Source organism: Esox lucius, chromosome 13, assembly GCF_011004845.1.
Source record: "Esox lucius isolate fEsoLuc1 chromosome 13, fEsoLuc1.pri, whole genome shotgun sequence".
In the NCBI taxonomy this organism is placed as follows: domain Eukaryota; kingdom Metazoa; phylum Chordata; class Actinopteri; order Esociformes; family Esocidae; genus Esox; species Esox lucius.
Genome location: NC_047581.1, coordinates 35,072,323 through 35,093,384, shown reverse-complemented (window position 1 = coordinate 35,093,384; position 21,062 = coordinate 35,072,323). Strand labels below are relative to the sequence as shown.

General features: G+C 42.0%; 1 protein-coding gene across 1 annotated transcript; it reads left to right on the top strand.

Moving 5' to 3' along the window:
- Window positions 1-14,335: 14,335 nt before the first annotated feature.
- LOC117595456 (acidic proline-rich protein PRP25-like) lies at window positions 14,336-14,893 on the top strand. Its single transcript, XM_034296719.1, has one exon. The coding sequence runs from the start codon at window positions 14,336-14,338 to the stop codon at window positions 14,891-14,893; it is 558 nt and encodes a 185-aa protein (XP_034152610.1).
- The last annotated feature ends 6,169 nt before the right edge of the window (window positions 14,894-21,062 follow it).

The following is a 21,062-nucleotide window of genomic DNA, read 5'->3' as shown; positions in this document are numbered from 1 at the left end:
TGTCAGAATCTGGGTCGCCGACTCTGGTCCACGCTGGCAAAACCAAGTAGGTCGCTAAATTAAAACCAGGTTTAAAGTTGGACTTTTTCTTTAAGTCTTACAGTTTCTAAAGTTGAATCACTGTGTTCTGTTTCACTGTATATTGTGTTCCTGATTTGTTATCAAGCTGGTGGCATTTCCTGTGGTTTGGACTTGGTTGAAACATGTCAGTCTAGTGGTGGGATTTTGGTTTGCCTGGACTTAAATCAATAGGATGCCTTTCCCATTAGTCTTGATGATCCTAATATTTCTGAGGAAGTTTCACCAATTTCTCATTTACTTCATATCTGCATATTATGAGCATCAGCTGACAGATCATGGTCTGGTTTCAACTAGTCGGTGTTTGTAATAGGATCTAAAATTACTCAACCAATGATTGATACGTTTCTTAGGTATTCTGATGCTTTTTTCTTGTAATTTTGATACGCATCTATATCTACACTCCCTGCATTTCAGTTGGACATGCTACCTTCAATTTGCCTTCATTGTACATTTAGAATTGCACATTTGCCTTTGCACATCTATTCATCCCACTTGTAACATACATTATACTTAATACTGTTGACACTGCTTGGCAAAGTCTGAAAAGGATGTTTTCAGTCGCTATATGTACGTTGCTGTCGCTGCATTTCAGTTGCATACGCATGTTCAATTTTAGAATTGCTATTTGTACATTGCACATTTAAAATTGCTATTTGTACTTGCATTTGCCTTCATAGCACATCTACACATCCCACTTGTAACATACATTATAGTTAATACTTCTACATTTTGCACATTTAGTATTGCCATTTGTACTGCATTTGCCTGCATTGCACATCTATACATTCCACTTGTTATACACATACAGTGGGGAGAACAAGTATTTGATACACTGCCAATTTTGCAGGTTTTCCTACTTACAAAGCATGTAGAAGTCTGTAATTTCTATCATAGGTACTCTTCAACTGTGAGAGACGGAATCTAAAACAAAAATAGAGAAAATCACATTGTATGATTTTTAAGTAATTAACTTGCATTTTATCGCATTGACATAAGTATTAGATTACATACATCAGAAAGTATTAGATACATCAGAAAAGCAGAACTTAATATTTGGTACAGAATCCTTTGTTTGCGATTACAGAGATCATACGTTTCCTGTGGTTCTTGAGCAGGTTTGCACACACTGCAGCAGGGATTTTGGCCCACTCCAATAAGGTGCAGTCGTCCTGTCCCCTTTGCAGAAAAGCATCCCCAAACAATGATGTTTCCACCTCCATGCTTCACGGTTGGGTTGGTGTTCTTGGGGTTGTACTCATCCTTCTTCTTCCTCCAAACACGGCGAGTGGAGTTTAGATCAGAAAGCTCTATTTTTGTCTCATCAGACCACATGACCTTCTCCCATTTGTCCCATCAGACCTCTACATGCTTTGTAAGTAAGAAAACCTGCAAAATCGGAAGTGTATCAAATACTTGTTCTCCCCACTGTGTACTTAATACTTGTACATTTTCTGCCCTTTTCAATTTGCACTTCTGGTTAGATGCTGACTGCATTTCGTTGTACTGTACTTTCACTTTTCAGTGACAATAAAGTTGAATCTAATCTAATGTAACACCCCTGGCCGGGATGCTAAATCAGGAGTCAGAGTCAAAGGTAAAGAACACCAAGTAGAATTTATTAACCCTAACAAGACAGCTGTGTGGCTCAGAACAACTTAGAACAACACAGGGTCGCTACACTAATCTGGAGTGACCGACAGAGTTTTGAGAGTAGTATGGTACAGCTGTTTCATTGGCAGTTAGTGGCATGATGTGGCTGTTATACTGCAGTCCTGATAGTGTTTGTGGGGCAGATGGCATATTCCTGACAAGTGACAGCTGATTACGCTTTCGGCAAAATATACAATGCATTGCAATTTGCCTTTGCAGCTGGCAGACCTGATTTTATTGGATTTTTCAGCTGCAGCAAATAGGCCCATGATGAAGGCGTCATCCACAGACCGCTTGGCTGTGGAGGCAAAGTTGGAAGATCTGAAAGATGCAGCAAACAGTGCCTTTATAATCCCCTGCTGATATCCTGCTGTTATAAGTTTGTTTTCTACACCGCAGAGAGTGGTGATTTGTGATCTGAGACAAATGGAATCCCTCACAGTCAATTAGGCAATTGCTAGAACTGATGGGGCCTTGGTTTTGGTGGCCATAGCATTTACACCATAATATCCAATACAGCCTAGATTAAGTGATAGAGAGAAAGTAAAGAAATGTGGCTAAATATGAATATTATCGTTATGGCCGGTGTGAAAAAGACTGTAAAAAGACATAAACACCTGTTGTTTATGACAAATGTGACAAAAACTATTTGATTAGATTAGATTTGGTTTTGTTAGCTGCATAATGTGGACCAAACATGCAAACAAGGGAGCGCAACCGAAGCCCGGTCTTGTGTTAATTAGACATAGCTAGTGAACTATTTTGCTAACTCTGATTGCTAATTAGAGGGTGGTGGCATGTTTTGATTTGGTCTGCAACACAATTCATTCCTCGGTCTGCAATAGCAGAACTGACTGCTTGAAGAGATCATTGCGCCATGATGGAAATAATAAGATATCATTATCCTCTTAGAACACAGTTGGAAAAGCCAGCACTACAATGCACCAATTTCAGAGTATGTAGTACCCTGCTGAAGAATTACTGCTAAAATGTATCAACCCAAGAGAGCAGTGTCCGTGTGCGTTCATTCAACACCTGTCAGATGCCTCAAATTACACCAAAGTAGCTCACGTAGCCTTATAGAGGATAGAATGTTTATTATGGCCATCCAATGACGCTTTCCATTTTGAGGCCCACGAGCCTACTGAAGCTGGGGGGGCGGGGCGCAGGTTACCATCAGAAACCTTATCCACTTTAAAACAAAGTGTTAGTGTGTCTCCCTCTTATGTTGGTCCTGCAGCCACCCACTTTGATTCAGTGTGTTTTTAAACTTTTTATCTGTGATATAAACAACACACACAGGGTGTGGATAGCGATAAGGGCGTAAAGTGGGGCGTCCAGTGTGTAGCAGTATTTCCGTACGGTATCTATAGGGTGTATAAATAGTGCAGCGGCAGTAGCGAGCGCAGTCCATCGACTTGCCCACAGGATCTGGTGCTCCCCTACAGACTCCGCCTCTCCGACGGCAGTAAGCGAATGAACTTGGGCGTGACTTGGGTGTGCAGGGTCCACCCGAATGCTGTGGGCCTTCTTCAGACACCGGGGCACATAGTTGTCCGTAATGGGTCAAAGCAGAACCTCGGGGGCCGTGCTAGGCCATCTGCCCTATACTGGCTATAAAGGCCGTGAGGTTGCGTTTGAGCTTGTCAGGCTGCAACGCAGACAGTCAGGACACTGTCGATGGCGCGGTGGCAGCATTGGCAGAGGACCAGAGGTGCCATGGTAAAGTGCAGTGGCTGTGGATGGCAGAGTGGCACCCACTTGAAATCAGCAGTAGTGAAGCCGATAGTGACAGGTCCTCAGATATATGAATACAGAGGAACTTCAAACTGCTGACTCTACTGGTGCCCCGTTGATGTGGTTTAGGGCGTATTCCCTCCCCTGCTTACTAAAATCAACAACCTTCTTCTTTGTGTGTGTGTGTGTGTGTGTGTGTGCGTGTGCGTGCGTGTGTGTGTGTGTGGTGATATGTGGGATGTGTGTAGCAGTGTTGTGTTGGGTTTAGTAGGTCAGCCTACCTGACATATAATTGTGCTTGGTGAAACTGGGGCAAGGCAACAGCCGGATGTGTTCAAAGGTTGACAGCAAGGACATCATACTCATTTTTTAACAGAGCAGCTCTCAGATGAACCTATGTAGTGTTTTAGACCCCTTTAGATTCAGCGTAAAGGGGCAGTATGTGGAAACCTGGCAAATTGCTGCGTCAACAATTCAATTTCAATGAATTTTTTTATCTAAATCCTAAATACAGCCCCTTTAGACGTATAGAGTTGGATTGGAGGCACTTCTCACTGTCTATGCTATGGGTTTATTGACAATTGGTAAACAGACTGAAAGGAGGCTGTTGATTTACTGTCTCCTGCAGTTACGGAATGTTTGTTCAGGAATCAGTAGTAAGTTGGTAGAATCTCCATTGCATTTCTTTGCATTTACCCACACTTTCTCTCCACGCCACGTATTCAAAAGCCGTTGGATGAGAAGGACAAAGATCCCTCCACTCAGACCATCCATCCATCTTCTTCCGCTTATCCGGGGCTGGGTCGCGGGGGCAGCAGTCTAAGCAGGGATGCCCAGACTTCCCTCTCCCCAGACACTTCCTCTAGCTCTTCCGGGGGCACACCAAGGCGTTCCCAGGCAAGCCGGGAGACATAGTCCCTCCAGCGTGTCCTAGGTCTTCCCCGGGGTCTCCTCCCGGTGGGACGGGACCGGAACACCTTCCCTCCACTCAGACATTTATCTTATGATGGGTTTTGAGTGGCAGATGAGGATAGAAAATACAAGGAATCAAGAAAGTTTAATTGAGATGCTCCCATCATCTGATTTCACCTGGTGGTATGCTTCAGGATGCCCCGCCCAGTATGCTAAACAGGCTTCCTGGCAAATGCGTCCTATCCAATTGTATGCTCATGTAGGCCCTATTAAATTTAATTCGGCCCTTATGGTGGTTGTGTATTTTAAGCTGAGGGAATAAACTGTGATGTGTTCTGGATGATAATGATTCAGGAAAGAGAGAAAATAAGTGATCTCGGGTAAGTTACTTCACTGCCAGCACTTAAAAGTTATTGCCTCCTTCTAGGAGGCCTGAGGAGTGTTTTCAATCTGCACTTGAGATATTCACAGCAGGCAGGAGTCCAAACACTAGCTGAGAGAGAGAGAGAGAGATGAAGGGATTTCTGTCCTTCTTGCATTGCCTCATCCATCAGACCATTCATACTATATAAACCATGTCAACTTAGGGAACAAAACGACTTGCCATTATCATATGCCTGAGTGGAGGCAGCTGACTGTGGATAACGTCTCTTAGGAGTTCTCTGCCATGTGGACACGAGCTGGATGCACCCATCAGCAGTTCTGCTGATTCATAGAACTACAAAGCTAGGTAAGTTGACCTTAGACATTGATATAATGTGTTGGATCAGTTGTGTTATTGGCCCACCAGGATGACAACTGACAACACAGCATGTCGCAATTGTCTCTCCCTGGTAAAAAACACACACCATATCCCAAGAGCCCACAGTGACCCGAGTTCACCTATGACAAAACCTTTGAACAGTATTATAAGCGAGAGGATTGCCACAACTTCTCTTGAGCTGTTCTGGAAATGTCCCAGCAAGGCTATGACATACCGCTGTTCATCACACCCTGCTTACAGCTCATCGCGTCAGCCCCACAGATAACAGAGGCCCTCCAAACAACCAGAAGATAGCAACCGTCTCCAAAAAGGCCTCAGCCTTGAGTCCTGTTAATAAAATCAAAAAGTGATTATCACAGGCATTTAAGAGCGTCAAGAAAATGGGCAATATCATAACCTGTTGCTTTCCTTTTGTTTTTATTGCGTGTCTTTTTGTTTGAGTGTTTGATTTCTGTGTGTATCTTTCTATATTTGTTTGAAGGTTTGCTTCCCAAATAGTTTATCTTTTTGGCCATTTGTACAAAAGTCCACAAATAATCTCCATTAAGACACTGCTTGACAGATAAAAAAGATGAACACAGATCTTGACTTAGCACCTTTTTCCTTGTTTCACCCAAGTCCTGTTTTCCAACAATTTTTTTCAAGCTTTTGCAGGGCGAGGTCACTTCAGTGCAGGGTTTTCCACTTGGAAGCTAAACAATGGTCCATTTTGCACAGCGAATATTAATAATGCTGCTTTCTGGTAGATTTTGCAGTATGATTCCTGTAAAAACAATTTATGTTAGTATGACAGTTAAAACGGACCATCATTTATAATTTATTTGTAGGTATACTTTTTACACGTATCAATGGCTAACTGACAAATTGGGGAAAATAGGGCTGAGGGGTGTTGTTAAATTTGTGATTTATCTGTGGGATTTTTCAGATCCTCTCAATCTCTCTCAGGCCTGGGCGTCTAGCTGTCTCTTGGATTTAATTCTTCCTGGCAGGTTGCTCCTACCAGGGGAAATGGACTGGTTCTAGACCCTCTTCTGTCTATACACCAAGTAATGTTGTGTCATTATCAATCAAGCATTTTAACATAAATGCCCTAATTTTATGTCATTCTGGATAACGTTAAATGTAAATGTAAAATGTGACTAATCTGGTGTCTTTACAGAGGTAATTTGTGACAAATGATCATCCGTCATCAAAATGAATTCCCTGAGTGAACTGACAGTAAGCCCCTACAATATTTAAATGTTACTGCAATCCAGTGGCATTACAGTGGCATTCAAAGTGCTTTCCAAGATGTGAGATATTTCGGGTGTTTGTTTTCACTTCACACATGTAGTCTATTTCCAATGGAACTGATCCATGACACTAATACAATAAACACAATCAATGGGTAACACAATACTGACAACACAAGGTGTCCCCACCACCCACTGACCCCCTCTTTCATTTGAAACCAGGTCTCGTTACTGTGCTTGGAAGATTTGGACGTCTTCCTCGAATATTGCGCAACCCTATTGCGCTAAAGGGTAACAAACTTCCACATTCATGTAGATACAAACCTCCCAGAGAAGTGGGTTGCTTGATATGTGAAAGACTTAGATTTGTTGTTGTGGACTGTAGCACTGTGAAAACACCCCAGTGAGCATTGGTCCTCCACAGAAGAGTTCTTTCTTGTTTCTGTTAGGTCATTTGGCAATTGCTGAGCTCATTGGTGCTTTCTTTCTCCTTCCAAATGTTCTTAACACTTGAGTTTGGCACATTGGATGTTTTGGTTGTGCCTCTGATCAATATGTTCTTATTTATCTTCCTTGTGATGACCAGATTGATTTGCGTTGACATTTTTGGTTCAACGCAAATCAATCAAAATTCTAATGAAAAGGCTATAGTGAAGACTAGACAAGGGCAGCTGTCTTGTACAATGCACTAACACTGCAAACAAACACACCTGCCTAAGAAGAAACAGCTGTCAAGCCAACTGTCTAAATACCCTAAAATAGGTTGACTATGTAGAAAACCTGTTGTAATTTCAAAATGGTTCATCTGATATAGATGAAAATACCTTCAAATTATAGCTGACAATTTGCACTTTAAACCCCATAGTTACGGTATCATGTCAAATACAAAAACCCCAACAAATAAATAAATGTGTCTTTCTCCAAATACTTTGGAGTTTGCTGTAAAACTTATGGTTTGCTATTTATGCATTTGAATTGCAATTCATATATTACCGCTGTGTTGACAGATTTACCTTTGGATGTCATCAAAAACCTTCACTTTCTAACATGTAATTTAATGACTAACTGAAGGATGTCAGTGATTCTGCTTACAGATGCTGCACATGTGATCTAAAACACATCCAGCCCAAAATCAAAGGGGTTAACAAAATAGTCACAGAATGCATTTTTTTATGTCAGGCTTTAAGGTTAGGCTTGACCGCCTGCAATATCCCTGTGCAAAACACCTTATGTGTTTTATTGTTACACTCAGAAGACTGGGGCAGTCTCCAGTAACATTCCTATTTTCTCTACTTCAACTATGACATTATTTATTTTCCCCAATTCAGACAAAACCAATGTCACTTTATTTCAATTTATACAGTCAATTTATAAATGGAATAATAAATAATGGGTTAAATTCTCCAAATCCACCCATCAAATCGATTGAATTGCCCCGGCAAAGTGACTTGTGATGTGAGCTGTTGTCAACATTTGACAGTTACATGCTCAGTATTTCGAGAAGCAATAATTAAATGAAAGTTGAGGAGCCTGATGTCCTGACTACAACTAAGGTGGTCCACTGCTCATTATGGCTGCAACAAAAACACTCACCAACTGCTCAGTGGGTGAAACGTAAAAGTTTAAATTATGATGAAAGAAGAAGGAAACCTAAGGACCGTGAGATGATGAGGAGGTCTGACACTGGCTGTACTGTACTCAGCTGAATTACTAGAACTTCTGGGCAGTGACTTCTACACATTTTATATTTTTCTTTTGAGTTGAATCAAGAAAGACACTAAGATCTGGCCAGTTGGCTCATACGTATCTCTATCTGTTTCTAGGAGTTTCACATACTCTCTCCGCAGTGGTTTCTACACAGGAAATGAATAATGAACATCCCCATAGATTTCACCAGCCACAGCGGCTGTTTAAAATGAAGACTTCAGTGAACCCTAATGTTTTTGGACAGCAACACATTTGTTAACCCAAGTCCTCTTCTGTCTAAAGGGCAGATAACCTGGTGGTCAGAGCATTGGGCCAGTAAGTGGAAGTTGGATTGTGTTGATGTGCCCTTGATTAGGAAAATTATACTCATCTGCTCCTGTAAATCATTCAGGATAAGTGTTTGATACATAACAAAACATTAAATGTAAATATTTTCAAAACACCTTCTTTTCCTTCCACTTCAGATAGTAGCAAAAACATCAGGTTTTTGCGAAGAAGCACTAGAAAAACATGGACATTATGACAAATAGGAAGACATAAGCACCTACAACACATGTTCAAGAAGTGAATACACTGCCTTTAGCACCACCCATCCAGAAGGTTTTATTCGTAATGCCACCCCTGGAGAGCACACAAGAGTACATCCGCTCCATCACACACCGATGACCTCTCTCTAAAAGACTGTGTGTCACATGGCTGTAAGAGGATAAGTAATCAGCCTAAATATGCGCCCTCCAAAAGCTTCTATTTATTTACTTATTTCATCTTCTGTTTCTCCAGCCACCACCCAGAGGACGATCTCTCACTGAGGGACAAACAAACTCTCTGGTCAGGAGTCAAATGTCACATTGTTTTGGATCATGGGGTCATGCCACACACGGATTGTGTGTGTGTGTGTGTGTGTGTGTGTGCGTGCGTGTGCGTGTGCGTGTGAGTGTGTGTGTGTGCGTGCGTGTGCATGCGTGCGTGCGTGTCTTCACATTGATGTGAAGAATGCTATTATGGGATTGGTGTTAAAGTTAGGGATTGATTTATGGTTGGGATTTGGATACTGGGTTTACGTTTAGGGTTAGTTTTAGGTTGAAGACTTAAGATAAATATGAAAAGTGATATTTCTTTCCCCAAAAAGACCTGTATGTGTTTGTGTGTGATCCATGTCTGTGTGCACATTTGATTATAAAGATAGTAAAACCAAAATAAAAGGTCCCCACAAAGGTTTTATGGCTAGTCACTACTGGGGAAATTAAGATTTTTGGCTTAGGGGTTAGGTTTTGGGCATATCATTGGTTACTCTGAGGTTTAGGTATTACTGCTTAGGTTTAAGGTTAAGAATTAAGGTTAGGTTAAGTGTAGGCAAAACATTTAGGTTGTTAACATTAGAGTCAGGTTTATATTAAGGTTGGGTTAGGTTTGGGCCAGGTAATGGGGAACATGGATTTCTGGATCAATGATAGAAAGAAAAACAAATGCATGTGTTTCTAACAGAAAAATCTGAAAAGTTGACTAATCAGGACTTTTTTGGCCTAAAAGTCAATTTTAGAAGGCCAATGAACATTGGTGTCTTCATTTGGATATTTGAGTCAACATGTCTTGAGTGTGAAATGGGAACCTATTGTAGTGAGCTCTGACTTCGTGGCTGTAAGATATCAGTTGGTAGCCATAGAATTTAGCAACAACTCAATGGTTCTCTCCAATCACAGACATTTTGCCCACAATGGAGACCAAGTAATGTGGTTGCATTTTGGATCTCAAGACATAATGAATGACAATAGATGCAAAGGTACAGGCTGAAAGGCTTGTCCCTAAATATTCTGGGATGGCGTTCTATAGGACGGACATGGAAGGATGCCAGTTCTCAGGCAATTACAGACCAACAAAACCTCATCAACAGAGTTCAAAGCATCCTGGCAAAATAGGTGTGGAAGAAGTATTGCTACACTACAAGTATACTGATACTAACTTCAGCGTTTTCTCTGGCTGAGATGAGTAACAGCTCTGAGTGGGTGGTATGATGGAATGTGCTTCAGGGCTGCCTCCTTCCCTTATATTAATGTATTCTGTGTAATTTACACTAGTTAAACAACTTTTCCCATGACATCAAATTAGCGATCAAGACCCTGAGTCATTGCATTCCCAAGTTTGGGAGAGTTGAAGACTGAGACGTGCGTTCCAATGAATACACGCTGGAGGGAAGTGCATTCCCCAGCCAACAACTACGACTGAGCTCGCAGGTGCCCAACCTACCAGAAGGAGTTGCTCGATTGCGGAGAGACTGGGCAACCCTATCTGACATTTTCCCGTTCACCCAATGAGTCAATTTGCCTGTCCGTCGGTGTCACTCCTGGACATTGTACAGGTATGCCACGGCCAGGGTTCCAGGCTGCAGTAACGCAGCTGAAATGCAATAGGATTTATTATTGATTGTGTTGGTTTTGCATGTATTGGAGAGTGACGTGCTAAATTTCTGGATTGACATTTTTACTTTTGCTTGGTCCTTTGCACAATCTTCAACGCTAATTTGATGGCATAGTATAATGCTGTTAACTCCATTACACTTTGTTTTGTCAACACGACGAGTGAGCATCTGCCGCTTTATTGCTTCACTGAAACCCACAAACCACCATTAAATCCCCCATGCCCGTGGGTATGACTGTTATGTGGCATGCTGACGAGAGAGGCGGTTCAAGAGGAATTCCGGATTTAGGAGGGGATTCCACACAAGCATCATCAATTCCATTTCACAGCCTGGAACCAATGACTGGACGAGTTGCAAAAGACCCTTCAGCTTGACACTGTCATCTGGTTCCTTCATAAATAAACAACACAAGCTGCTTGTGGCTCTAGGAGTCCATTCAAAATGTCTAGCAATGGTGAGTGGTGGACAGAGACTGAAGACATGAGAAACTCAGTCCTTTATATTGCATGAGGAGTGCTTTTCTGAGATCACTGAGGTAAAAAAAGACCCTGTGTTTTCTCTCAGAGATGACTCAGTGAGACGTTTGTTGCAGAGGAACGTCTTCCAACAGTTCAAGACTCACTCTCAATGTGCAAGGTCTTCCTGTCTGTATCTCTGTCTTTCTGACTAAGCATCCCATTGCCTCGCCCGTTTCGACATGGCCCTTTTTTGCACCAAAATGACATACTGAAATGTGTCAGGTGACACAGAAACAAACACTTGAGGAAACTGTTGTTTCGCTTCCCTGTGTTTCTGAATCGTTAGTATTCAAGGACATGTTGTCTAAGTACTTCAAACACTCTGTCATACCCTCCTGTGTAATAAGCAATGGAACAAAACGGCCGAATTTGAAAAGCTAGATTCACCGTGGTAGCTTTAATTTAGGCTTCAGCAAGTGTTAATCTTGTGCTAACTGTTTCTTGGCCGTCCCACCCCTACAGATGGGCAGAGTCAGCCCAGCCCAGTCAAAGCTCTTCTCTTTCCTGGCATCCCAACATCGAAACCAGCTTGGCTTTGTAGCTGAAACAGTAGAGTCCCTGATAATTTCTCGAACACATCTGAAACTCTGCTAAATATTAAGCAGTGTCTCAAATAACTCCACAACCTGAAAACATACAGTGCGCCACAGAAGACAATCACAAAGGACACCTCTGTCTTACATCATCAGAGGATTTCAACAGCAGCTGACTTTCCAGCATGTTTCATTTAAAATACACACTTCATCTTTCATCGAATAACTTGTTAATCAAATAACTTGTTATCATGCTCCACCATTCCCTGTTGTCTGACATAAAGCATTGCACTCCATATTTCAGCAATAATATTTTCATTATATGATCAGGTGTGTTTTTCAAGCAATAAACTTTAGATTCTTTACTAGAAAAGCCATCACATAATAATAGTGAATAGGGCTAGGAGTTGTCCTTGACCGTTTCAATCTGGTAGCATTCATAAATCACGTATTGTTATGCTATGCCTTATCTTTTGAAATCCTCAGTTCATGAGTGCCGGGACGGGTGTGTTATCTTGTGGGGCGCTCTAATGACAAGGATGGGTCCAGTGTTCACATAAAAGAAACTCACTCAAAGACCGTGGTCTCTGTGAGGAGTTGAGTCCTGGTCTATTGATTGAGTGGGCTTATGTTATGAGGTGGAACTAATTTGAACTAGTGGCAGAATATTGATATTGAACCACGGCTCATCATTGACTGCATCTTCCTGTCCTCCCCCAGTGTCGCTCAGTGACCTTGTGCATCAAGCCCATGAGACAGTAACAAGGTCCATATGTGCCCATTTCCTCCCGCCGCCTCCCAAAACTAAGGGGGGTAGTGTTAACAGGATGACAGTGGCAGGAAGGCCATTGATTTACTTACTCAAAGAGAAGGGGGGAAAGTCAAAGAGTAATAGCTCAAATCATTTAAAATAGAAACCCAGAAGAGTACGCTCAAAGATGAAGAACAACAGCAGGGTTCAAAGGTGCCTAGCAATTCTAGAAACTACTATATCTGTGGCTCATGTCACTAAAACTGCTAGTGGTTTTAACTCACTGTTCGTTTCATGACTAACATTTGATTATCCAAATTTGAAGAGGAGAAATCTACAATTGGATAGTGGGATCGGTGTGTAGGAGTGGTGGATCTGAAAAGTTTTCCTCAATTATCTTCTGACTGCTCGATGCTATGTGGTTAGCAAAAAGCCATGACAACCTTCCAGAATACATAAAACGAAAATCAGTTAAACATCACTGGTATAATGCTGTCTCTGGAATGAAAGATAAACAACCATTTTGATAATCTGTTCACAAGCGTAGGGCCCCCCTGCGATACTAAATCCCACCAACATTCTCCAGATACTAAACCTAAGTATCAACAGTAATAAAGAGATCCATTATTACCTGACAGGACAGTATATTTCTAATGGAGTGCTGGAGAGTTATAACCGCTGACCCACCTGAGAGAAAGGTTAGATGTACAGTACACTTTCGATATCCTTAGTCCAACTACGTTGTAAAACAGTCAAAGAAATGATCAGAATATGTCACAATATTAAAGGTGCATTCTGTGATTTTGGTCCACATGTTGTGAAAATGGTGTTGTTGTGCCAAAACCATTCTCTCAAACGTTTCATGGTATAATAGTCAACAAATGAATTGAGCACATGTGACCAACTTAATACACTCAACACAAAAGTCGCAGTGCATCTTTGAGTACACCCCAAGAGTAAAAACTAAGCAATAATAATAAAGGGACCATCTGTAGTTGGCTTATCTAAATTAGCAACTTGTTTAATTATCTATCAGTCAACATTAAATGGCCAGGCCAGAAAGCACCATGCTCTATTATTTGAGCTACTCAGAGCTTTTCTTCACTGTAGGCTGAAACAGTCAATTATATTAGTTTCAGATATTCAATGAATTGTTCTAAATGTTTTTTGTTTGTCCACATAAGATTATTCTAGCATTCTTGCTTGGATCTGTCTGAATTTGAGAGAACCACAACTGGAAAAACAAACACACTTCTGTGTAACTTTGAAATGATTCTTCTCAGTCTGCTCTTTAGATATATAGAGCCTCAGCTTGTTCATAGCAGATGTCATATTAACATGCTAATAAATGACATTGGCAAATTATACATATTTTACACCTGCCAAACTGGCCAGCATTTCTAGGAATGCCACAATGATGCACTCATTATTAAATTGCTTGGTGTTTTGTCTGAGTTCCAGCTCTGGAAAGAAATTACAAGCAACATGTAAACAATTTAAGAGACTTCATCACACACAGACAGTTATGATTTATTCATGCAATAAATTCAGAGAAAATTAGTAGTGGGGAATTGTTTTGGGTGTATCCATTGTCCCAGACAATAAAGATTTTGTTTTCAGACCTAAATAATCAAATATAGTTTCCCATGACAACATAAAAACATATAATTCAGATTTGATGTGCTCATACTGTTCCGGTCATAATAAACCGTCTTGTGTATTGAGAAGACAAACACCCCACACTTTCTCAATCCTATCTGAGCTGTGATGTTGGGTTGGTAATTTAGGAAGTGTTTTGTGTAACAACAAGCATCCTGGTTAAGACTTGGAACACAATTGTTTATTGGAGGTTGTCTATCTTATTGAGTTTCATTGGAACTTGACAAAATGTACGGAGCTGGAGGTTTTGCTTGTTTCTAAATTTCCTTCTATCCACAGGATCTTCCTGGAAAGGAACCAATTACAAAATGATTTGCCTGGTCGGGGCAGGGTACCCCCTCAAAACATCGCTGACAGATTTTCTCATAGATATATCATGGGGCATATATTCCCCTTTTTTGCATCACTGTCAGGCCAATGTCCCAGGGAGAACCGCCTGGCCCAGGGAGAACCGCCTGGCCCAGGGAGAACCGCATGGCCAAGAGATAACCTCCTGGCCCAGGGAGAACCGCCTGGTTCAGGGAGAACCGCCTGGCCCAGGGAGAACCGCCTGGCCAAGAGAGAACCTCCTGGCCCAGGGAGAACTGCCTGGTCAAGAGAGAACCTCCTGGCCCAGGGAGAACCGCCTGGCCCAGGGATAACCGCCTGGCCAAGAGAGAACCTCCTGGCCCAGGGAGAACCGCCTGGCCCAGGGATAACCGCCTGGCCCAGGGAGAACTGCCTGGCCAAGAGAGAACCTCCTGGCCCAGGGAGAACCGCCTGGCCCAGGGAGAACCGCCTGGCCAAGAGAGAACCTCCTGGCCCAGGGAGAACCGCCTGGCCCAGGGAGAACCGCCTGGCCAAGAGAGACCCTCCTGGCCCAGGGAGAACCACCTGGCCCAGGGAGAACCGCCTGGCCAAGAGAGACCCTCCTGGCCCAGGGAGAACCGCCTAGTTCAGGTCTGCAAAACGAGGCGTCCAGAACACCACCGTCGGGCGGCCAGACGAGGCCGCTTCACCACCTCCCCCAGCAGTTACGTTTTTGGCTATTTCTCCTCAAGTTTTTGACCTTGTCCACAAGGTCCCTTAACACTGGTTTTGTGTCCGTTCCCTGTGTCTCTCCCCATTACAATATAAATAATCTAGATATAACGTTATCTCACTCCTTCAGTTTAATTATTCTTTTAACATCCAAACAATTTCAAAAGGACCAGATTTGAGGAGGCTCATGCCCATTGGTTCCCAGTGGGGATGACTGTACAAATTCTCCCCTAGTAAGAATCCAAAGATAGATTGTCTGGGTTCCACTGTGATGTGTCTCTGCGGATGAAGATAATCTATATGCTGCTAATCTCCATTCCCACGCACCATTTTGGAGATTATGGATCTAGATAGAATCATAAATGTCTGGACTGTCTCACTGCTGGCCTTGGGTTCCCACAGGCCATACTGTTGTCTTGAGCCGACCAAGATCCCAGCTTATGGAAACTCTGTGTTACACATCTTTAAAAAAATCTTTAAAAAAATCTTAACAAATGAAAGCACATGTCCAACTGAGAAAGACACCCTATTTGTTACTTCTGCCAAGTTTTCATGCTCAGCAGGATATATTGATACATAATAAAATGGTAAGGACATCAATGAAGAAGATATCCAAGTGGCAAGGGGGATGAGTCTTGTCTCCGTTTGGTAATCTAACAGAAAGGCTGAGAGGATTATACAGAACTGAATTAACTCCTGTTGATGATGATCTGCTAAATGCTCATTCATTTAAAGTGAATTGGTCCTGTGTGAAAAAACAAGACAAAAAAAAAATAATGTAGTAGTAGTTTCACAGGTGGTTCTTGGCTGGTTATTTACAGTGCCTCTGATGACCTTTATGTCTTGAAGGTATTGAAAAGGTATTGCATTGGTATTGCGTCGCTGCCTCAGATTACAACCATGGTGCTTGACTAAATGGATGAAATAGATTTGACAAAAAGTATTTTGTCTCTCTTCTGCTGGGTAGGGCGGTCAGTCACAGGCTCGTCATTCTCAGAGGATAGTGAACATTTTATATTATAATTATCAAATGGACCAGGCTGAGTTGTTTTAGGAATGTTGTGAAGTTGGCTTTAGCCTGTTAGCATTTATAAATGGGTGACCAATCTATAATACTCTTACGCTACTAAGAAGTGATTTCCACTTACAGAATCAATCTAGTTTGACCTAGCTTGTATCTTACTGGGAGTTTAAGGATGATAGAAAAGCAAGCAATTACTAAACTGAAAACAACATTCATTCCTCTCAGGATTTTAGCAAACACTATTTAGTATCTTTAAAAAAGTTACTTCCAGTGAGAAGACAGCTCAAAATGTGCTATATGCTTGGAGAAAATAATTATTTTAAATACGCTAAACCTTATTCTTTGAAATGAATACAGCCAATCTACAGTTGGTGGCTAGTAGGCAAACTATAATTTATGTGACGTTTCTCAGAGATAGAGATGATCATCACACAATGGCTATCAAAAACAGGTTTTTGAAAAACGCAGAATGCTCCCACTACCACCCTCTATAGATATTTACATAGATTCCCCTGCAGGTCATTATCCCCCTGAGTGTTTATATTGTGTCATCCAATGCCAACACACACAAACACACACACTTTGGTATCACTTCAAAGTGAAACAGGGCTTTTTCTTTCACCAGCTCCCAAAGACCACAGCCACTTCCCTTCCCAGCCTTCTCCCTGTGGCACATTGTCTGTTGCTCTGGCTCCGGAGGAGTCCAAGGTGGCTGTGAGCCAGCTAAACTGGAGAAGCTGTGGTAACCTGGTTAATAGCATTTTAATTAGCTGTAATCTGTCAGTGATTTTCTTTTCATTAGGCTGTGTTTATTTACGGAGTCAAAGAAGAGCTCAGGACAGCCTTCTGAGGCTGGATCCAGGAAGAGTCTGCATTAAACTCCAGGGAAAACGGTGGTACACTGCCAAGAGCTGTGTCCAGGCACTCAGCGTTGCTTTGTGCGTAAGTGTTGCCCTTTGCCACGATATATTGACGAAAAACCACACTTCCTCACGCCTTAATGCTTGAATGTACTACATGTCATAATTTCAATGCATCGAGATCCAACAGTTGAACAAAAGCAGACCCTACATGCTTATGTTTGTTACCTGTGAAAACAGTGACAGAAATGAATAATGACCACAGTACAAAATTTAGTCTGAAAATGAACAGGCTAATGGAGATAGATTGCTCGAGCAATTAGGATTAGTCACTGGTTGGACTTGGTGCTGTCCAGAACCAGGGATTTGGACAGTGTATGCGCATTTGTGGGACAGGCCGGGCCAGATCCTGGCCAAAGCCAGTGACCCAGTCCGCCAGCTCTGAACCCCGACTGAATTGCAGTTTGAGAGAAACACAGTTCAGTATGTGTGTGTACGGGTAGCCTGCTGTACTATCTCAGTGAGGACTTTTAACAGTAAAACAAGGAAAATCATGCGAAGTGAGGACATTTGGCCAGTCCTCACTTTGACAAGACACTTTATCTGACCTTATGGGTTTTTTGTCTCACATTAGTCTGGTGTGGAAACAATGCTCATGTCTACCGATTTCACATATGACAAAGGAAACTAGGATTTCAAGTCAATTCAGATATTTCCTCCTAAGCACACCATGAAAGCTGTTCTTTTTCTTATATAATCGACTCGAACAGGACGTTTCCGGCGAAACCTACACCCTTGGAGTGCATTCTCTGGCCAACGACCACAATGGAGCTTGCAGGCACACGACCTACCACAAGGAGTCACTACAGCGTGACAAGGTACGTGTCCGACATCCACAGAACCCACGCCAGATGGTTCTAGCATAATGCATATGGAACTTGACAAAAGTCCTGTGCACTGTTGGAATATCGCAATCAGCCATTTCTGAATGAAATTGTTGAGCTTTGCAGTTAAGATATAAATGCTAAAATGTTAGTGCCAAGGAATCTAGACCAAAAAAGGTATTTGCTGTCAAACCTTAAGAAGGAAAGCAAGCTGTATTTTTGTGAACTATCCCGAGCCTAACTTATGTTATTCTTTGTCAATAATTCTAAACTTATCCACCAGCTTTGTACAATGACATCATTTCGACAAACGAATGATGATGAAAGCCAGTGCTTTAGCGCCATCCAGTGGTTTTGTTGGGAAAGTCAATCTGTTACCATTTCCCAGTTCAGCGATAAACACTGCTATGTTGATGTCCCTACTGCGATAAAGCTCGAAAAAATAAGTCCCAGCTAGGTTTTTTGGCAAGTCCCCACTAGAAAAAAATATATTTCAGGCTCAGGGGTTAAGTTAAGGGTATTGGGGTGAGGTTACATTTAGGCACAAAAGTTAGATTAAGGTTAGTGCTAGGTAAAAGTCAGGTTTAGGGCTAGGGGTATATGTTACATAGATTGCTGGGTTTTCAGTCCCAGCAATACAAAAACAAACACATGCCTGTGTGTTTACAATTCATGACGAAATACAAAATACACTACAGTAGTTGCTTCTTAACTGAAATTCCTGTTGGAAAATTGGGCTCTTCTCCAAAACCACCACTAGAGGGTAGTATGGTCATTTTGTCCAAAAGGCAAAAGTTCACTAGGACTAGGTGAATGTTACTCAAGGTCACTAGGACCAGATTAATGTTATTCAAGGTCATAATTTGCCCTCAGGTTCATCATCTAATTGGCAGCAACAACTGGAATGTAGCCAACGGTCTCATTTTAAACAGGACAGAATGGGTCATGGATGAATGCGTGATGGATGATATAGGTTTGATGGATGAATGGTGATGTATGAATGAGCTGATGTTATACTGCTTTGAAAAAACAAATATCCAGGAAATTACATAGTGTTTTTTTTTTAACTTGTTTTAATTAAGACAAATGCTTGTGGTAATCCATCATAAACTGGTTTGGCATTGGTTTCTATTCATTGTCAACAGTCATGACATATTCTGACTTTTGTTATGTAGTGTATATTGCAATTACAACATTGTTATGATGTAATATTCTGAAACATCAAAATTCATTTGTAAGGAAAAACACATGACATTGCTCGCATAATAAATATCATTATGTGCAATTTCATTCTGTAATTCATTCTGTAATTTACTGAATTTGTGTCTATTTCATTATAGATTCTAAATCTTCTACGCATGTGTACATCACATTCTTTGGATGCATTTATTCTCAATACAACCCTTTACGGAGTAGGCTTGTTTCAGATCATCAACCCCTAACTACTGTTCCTTAATTGCTGCCTAATTCTCCCCTCCCTTCACATTTCTTGAACGCTGCACTGATTTGAGCTGTGTATATTTTTTTCTTTACCTGAAAAAATTCAAACAAACAAATATTCCAACAATAGACTATAAAGAGACAGGCAGTCCGATCAAAGTAGTGTTCCTTAGCTCTGGCAATGATGTGACAAATATTTCACAGCTCAGAGCTGCAACTAGCATACTCCATCAAGAGCGTACAGGGAATGAAATCATTGTGCACAGAATGTGAACCGCACATGTGCAGAACATTCTGGATCTTTAGCTGAAGTGATACTTTTTTTCTCCAAAGTTCAAGGGGACAGACTGATCCAGAGCCTTGGTCTTCATTATAACTGGTAACGACAGAACAGCATGTTGACTCTTATTATTACAGAAAGTGTGAATATAACCAACGTGCACTGTTGACAACCAGCGGGTGGGCTGTGCTCTGGACCGGCGATGGTGGCTGTTGTCCTACCACACGTGCACACACACACACACACACACATACACACACACACACACACACACACACACTGATCTACTCTGATCCTGATTATGCAAATTAAATAAATATTTCAATTGCCCACACCACACAGCCACAGAGGGTCAGCCCCCATTGGTTGGTGTCCCTCCACCCCAGCGTGGGAGTGTCTCTGTGGGGTCTACTGCAGCACTGCACTCCCAGGGCCTGGGCAAACTGGAGGGAGGATTTTTTTTTTTCTTCCTTATTCTATTTTTGGGCCGGATATCTCTAAGCCCAGGACCACAGTCTCTCACTTTCCCCCCCGTTTCCTCCAATAGTCACGGGTACAGTTCCACCAAAACTCTACACTCTAGGCAGATCAGGAAACAGCCATTCCGCCAGCTCAGGGAAGACGAGGCAATGTGAAACCAGAGAAACAAAGGCTACTAGAATGTGAGCAATGAGCAAGGGTGTGCTAAGAGCTAGCCATAAATCCTGCTCTTCCTGCATGGCCCAGAGGCAGTGACCAAGTGCTCACCCAACCATAGAGTCAGGCCGACAGGCAAAGGTTGTAGCTCCCTTCCCCCACCCAGCATAGGCGTTTGGCAGCAACCTCCTCCCAAGTGTGCACGCCATAGACTAACCCAGAGAGGCAGGCAGTTAGCCATCTTTTCTTCCTTGCTACATTCTGGGGTTGTTAGCCACGCTTCTTGGTGATTTTTTTCTTCTTCACATTTTAGTAATTTAGCAGATGCTCTTATGCGAAGTGGCATTCTGTACTACATTTCACATTTGGGACTGACGACAAAAATACTTCGTAACAAGACATCCCAAGGGGAGACCTTTGTCTTTATGCACATGTAAGTTTGTGAATCCTCCAGTGGGCAATTAGAGATACTGACCAGTATAGGAACATACTGCAGAAACACAGCTCACCTTGGCTGTACGGCCTTGAATACCATGTGAAACCCAAAGTCATGTATTCACATATTCCAAACCCAGCCATACTCACATAGCACTGTATTAGCGGGTGTTTAACTAAAATATTGCCTACTCACAAAACACTGCCTTTAATTCACAGGGTCAGGCCAATCTGAAACCAATACAGATAAGAAATAGTTAGGTGTTGTTGAGGAACACGCTTGTTTAATTGTTGAGTAACACTGGAAAGAATGACTACTATATGGGCTTGTCACGGTTGTGTTAATGAACGTTGTGTAGCTGTCACTTCATGCAGTTACGTGCCAATAGGCTACACTATAGCCTTCATCAGTTAGCAGATATAGTGCCATGGAAATAGACAGGTCCTCTCTATTTGTGAAGAAAAGGGACTGCCCACTTCCATACTATAAAAGAGGGACGGACTAAATTCCCACAATAGCCTAT